The sequence below is a fragment of the Chiloscyllium plagiosum genome, chromosome 5 (genome assembly GCF_004010195.1).
Source record: "Chiloscyllium plagiosum isolate BGI_BamShark_2017 chromosome 5, ASM401019v2, whole genome shotgun sequence".
Classification (NCBI taxonomy): domain Eukaryota; kingdom Metazoa; phylum Chordata; class Chondrichthyes; order Orectolobiformes; family Hemiscylliidae; genus Chiloscyllium; species Chiloscyllium plagiosum.
In genome coordinates, this window is record NC_057714.1 from 116,628,563 (window position 1) to 116,633,492 (window position 4,930).

Here is a 4,930-nt window from a genome sequence, read left to right on the forward strand (position 1 = left end):
GTTGGCTGAGTCACATGAGTACCTGCCATGTACAAGGTGGGAGGTGTTCCCACGCGTAATAGTGGTATCTATGTCCACTATCTGACACGTCTTGCAGCGTCCACCGTGACAGGGTTGTATGGAGTTATTTGTGATGTACACATGAAAGAAATGAAACTATCACTGTATTCTAACAGATAAAAGGCTTAACAGACAATCAATTCTTCAATGTATAATTTCAGTTACATCACACTGCAAATTTTTGCTGTAAATTCTGTGTTACGTCGAGCCCTCCACAATCACCTGATGAAGGAGCATCGCTCCGAAAGCTAGCGTGCTTCCAATTAAACCCCTGGTGTTGTGTGATTTTTAACTTTGTACACCCCAGTCCAACACCGGCATCTCCAAATCAATAGGTGTATGTCCGCGATGGTCCCGTTCGCTGATTTGATTGCAGTTTTCCAGCCGCTGCAGTACATTACACTTGTAGGCGGGGCCTTGGCGAATAAGCGGATCTGATTGGCCGCTGGGAGGGCCCGCCCCTTGAAAGACAGCAGCGCGCGGCGGATTCAAACCCGGAGAGGGTTTAACGGCCGCTTGAACGGGCTCGCTCGCTCGCCGACCACCCGCGTCCTGGAGAATACCCACCACCCATCCTCGGTCAGCTATCATGGCGGCAGGCCTGCGTGCCTTTTTCCTTTTCGCTCTCTCTACCCTTGCCGCCAGCAGCTGTTTGGCTGCTTTCGGTTGGTTCCTTCGTAGCGAAGCGGCAGGGAGTCCGACCCCCTCCCCCTCTCCCTCTGCTGCCGGGCCCCCGCAGTCCCTGTTCGAGATGACCGTGGTGGACGAGAAGTTTGTGCTGGAAGGCCGGCACCTGGAGCTGAGTCCGCTGGACAGCTGTCACCGCCAGGTAAGGCTCGCACTGCCGGCTTCATGGGAAAACAAATATTGGGATTTAAACAGCTCGCCTTTTTCACGTGGTGGTGAAGCTTTCATGTTGTTTAGATTTATTTTTATTATTCATTTGAAGGGATGTGGGCATTGCTGTCATACCGTTGAGCAGGGACTAAGGGCAGACGTACCACAGGCTGTGATAGTGACCTTCAGTGTTCCTTCCAAATCTCAAAATTAAAAATCACACAACACCAGGTTGTAGTCCAACAGGTTTAATTGGAAGCACAGTAGCTTTCGGAGCGACGCTCCTTCATCAGGTGATTGTGGAGGGATCGATTGTAACACAGAATTTACAGCAAAAATTTGCAGTGTGATGTAACTGAAATTATACATTGAAAAATTGATTGTCTGTTAAGCCTTTCATCTGTTAGAATACAGTGATAGTTTCACTTCTTTCATGTGTAGATCACAAAACCCTTTCTTTTAAAGTTGCATTCTCGGGTTAGCTGTTAACAATGGTGATAGCTAGACAATATGTTGAAGGTGTTAGCCCCCTGTGTTCTCTGTCTATGACCTGATGTTTAGATTGATTCTAATCTAAAAAGTGAGATAACAGGGTTTTACATAAATCCATGCAGTTTTTGAGCTCAGAGTTCGACATGAATGTATGTGGTTTTTGAGCAAAGTGGAATGTAACTCTGCAAGTACAAAAAAAATTCACCACCGTGTGTGTGTGTGTGTGTGCGTGTGTTGGGAGTTGAGTGTGAGAAAGTGTGTGTGGTACAATGGTGATCACCTGTAATGTGACATGAACCTAAGGTCCCGGTTGAGGCCCTCCCTATGGGTACCGAACTTAGCTATCAGCCTCTGCTCGGCCACTTTCCTCTGCTGCCTGTCCTGAAGTCCACCTTGGAGGATGGTCTCCCGAAGGTCCGAGGCTGAATGTCCTGGACCACTGAAGTGTTCCCCAACTGATTGTTGTGCGGCTTGAACCGCTGTAGTTCACTTGCTGTAGGTAGACCCCACAGTGCCATTAAGGAGGGAATTCCCAGGATGTTTGACCCAGCGACAGTGAAGGATATTTCAAAGTCAGGATGGCGAGTGGTTTGGAGGGGAGCGTGCAGGTGTTGGTGTCCTCATGCATTTGCAGCTAAGTGTTCTGGATGTATGTGATTTGAAGGTGTTGTCTCAGGAGCCTTGGCAAATTTCTGCACTACATCTCGTAGATTGTGCATAAAAGTAAAATACTAAGTATGCTGGCGCACTGAAAAGTGCATAAAGAATGCTGGAGAAACTCAGCAGGTCTGGACCCATCTGTGGAGAGAGATACAGATTTAATGTTTCAAGTCTGGTATGACTGAAGGAATGGTGCTGGACTTAAAACATTAACTGGATGTTTAATTTTGGATAAATGTGAGGTGCTGCATTATTGGAAAGGCAAATCAGGGCAGGACTTGTACACTTAATGGTCAGGTTCTGGGAGTGTTGCTCAACAAAGAGCTTGGAGTGCAGTTTCATAGCTCCTTGAAAGTGGAGTTGCAGGTAGATAGGATAGTGAAGAAGGAAGCATGCTTTCCTTTATTGGTCAGTGAACTTAGTTTAGGAGTCGGGAGGTCATGTTATGGCTGTACAAGACATTACTTAGGCCACTGTCTAAATACGGTGTGCAATTCTGGTCTCTCTGCTGGAGGAAGGATGTTGCAAAACTTGAAAGGGTCCAGAAAAGATTTACAAGGATTTTGTTATAGTCTACCAGGTTTGGTTGGAAGCACTAGCTTTCAGGGTGCTGCCTCTAAAGCTAGTACTTCTAAATAAACGTGTTGGACTGTGACCTGGTGTTGTGATTTTTTTTTTTTGCTTTGTCCATCCCAGTCCAACACCAGCATGTCAAATAATAAGTACAAGGAATTTGGTGGGCTTTGAGCTATAGGGAGAGGCTGAACAGGGGCAATTTTCCCTGGAGTGTCAAAGGCTGAGGGGTGACCTCCTAGAAGTTTATAAAATCATGAGCATGGATAGGGTTATTAGACAAGGTCTTTTTCCCCTAGACTAGAGGGCAGAAGTTTAAAGTGAGAGTGGTAAGATTTAAAACAGACCTGAGGGACAATTTTTTCTCAGAGGGTGGTGCATGTATAGAATGAGCTGCCAGAGGAAGTGAAGGAGGCTGGCACAATTACAACACTTTAAAAGGCATCTGGATGGGTACAAGAATAAGAACAATTTAGAATATGGGCCAAACGATGGCAAATGGGACTAGAATTATTTAGGATATTTGGTTGTCGTGGATGAGTTGGACTGAAGGGTCTGTTTCGCTGTTGTACATCTCAATGACTCTATAATACTCTTCAGAGTTTCACCACAACCCTTCAGATTTGGAACTGTTACTAACTCCTTGCTCTAAAATAATTGGTTCTACTATTTTCTTAGGAGCGCTGCTGTATACATTCATTTCAATGCAAGGCCTTCATAGAAGTGCCCAGCACAAAGTAAAACTGAAATAACTTGAACATTGTGAAAACTCCTTGTTCAGAGTCGTCTTGCAGAAATCTTGAGATACAATTGTCTACCTTGAAGGTATTTGTTTGCAAACTTATTAACCATACCTCTTATATTCATATCCAAATCACTTATGTAAAATGACAAAAAACAATGGACCCAGCATCAATCACTGTGGCACATCACTGGTAACAGGCCTCTAGTCTGCAAAGCAGCCTCCCACCACCACCACCCTTCTGTCTCCTTCAAACAAATTTTCTATCCAAATGGCTGGTTCTCCCTGTATTGTGATCTGAACTTGTTAACCAGTTTTACCATGTGGAACCTTGCGGAACATTAATTCACCACCCTGCCTTCATTAATCCTGTCTGTCAATTCTTCAAAAAAAAACTGTCAAGTTAGCCAGACATGATTTCCCATGCACAAAGCCAAGCTAACTATCCCTAAGCATCCTTGCCTTTCCAAATACATGTAAATTCTATCCCTCTGAAGCCTGATCTGTTCTAGACATGTTGTAACCCTCATGATCTAAACTTTGAACTTAAATTTGCTACTCCAATTCTAGAGTCCCTTATATTCACTAATTTGCACCGTGGACTGTTGATTCAAGGTCCCTTTTGCAATATTTAATGCAGAAATTGTCCAGTACTCTAACAAATAAATGCTCTACCAGATGTCATACCGAGCTTTTAATGAGTAAGAAAATCCTGGCTTTGGTTTCCTGTCTGTTTGCTTGATTTCAGCCAGATAAGAAATCACCTGATCTAAGCTAGAGTGGAGAAGAAAGGGAAAGTCAGCCGGAATGTAAAGGGTTTAAAATTGATAGAGATATATTGGATGGGCCATCAGTGTGAAGACAAAGAGCAGTACAACACAAGTTCAGGCTCTTTGGCCCAGTGAGACTGTGCTGGCACATGATGCTGTTCTAAATTAAAAACCTTTTGCCTTCACATGGTCTATATCCCTCTATTACCTGCATTTTCATATATCTGTCAAGGTGCTTCCTAATGTTGCTTCCATGTTTTCAGACAGTGCATTCCAGCCACTTGCAACCCCCAGTGTTTTTTTTTTTTTAAAAAAAAAGCTGGCCAGTCACATCTTTTAAATTTGTCTCCTTTTTTACCTAAACACGTGTCCCCTCGTAATTGGTATTTCTACCCTGAGGGAAAAGACTGACCATCCATTTTATCCATGCCTCATAATTTTGTAGCTGAAAATGTGTTGCTGGAAAAGTGCAGCAGGTCAGGCAGCATCCAAGGAACAGGAGAATCGACGTTTCGGGTAGAGAAAACACACGGGATCATCAACGCCACACTCACAGGAATCCGATTCACGAGAGAAGAAGAAAAGGACAACCAACTCCCATTCCTAGACGTGATGGTACAGAGAACACCAAACGGAAAATTCACCACTAAAGTACACAGGAAAGCCACACAGACCAAGTCCTGAACTATGAAAGCAACCACCCCAACACACACAAACGAAGTTGCATCAAGACACTATTCAAAAGGGCTACAACACACTGCAGTACACCAGAACTGCAAAAAGAAGAAGAGGAACA

The 4,930-nt window shown here is 44.2% G+C and overlaps 1 protein-coding gene across 2 annotated transcripts in view; it reads left to right on the forward strand.

Annotated features, from left to right (window-relative positions):
- Positions 1 to 463: 463 nt before the first annotated feature.
- bmb (brambleberry) overlaps positions 464 to 4,930 on the forward strand; it is a 45,231-nt gene continuing 40,764 nt past the window's right edge. For both annotated transcript variants that reach the window (XM_043690871.1, XM_043690872.1), the window contains exon 1: positions 464 to 889. In XM_043690871.1, the coding sequence (XP_043546806.1) occupies positions 650 to 889 (240 nt within the window). In that variant the 5' untranslated portion in view covers positions 464 to 649. The remainder of the gene's footprint in view (positions 890 to 4,930) is intronic.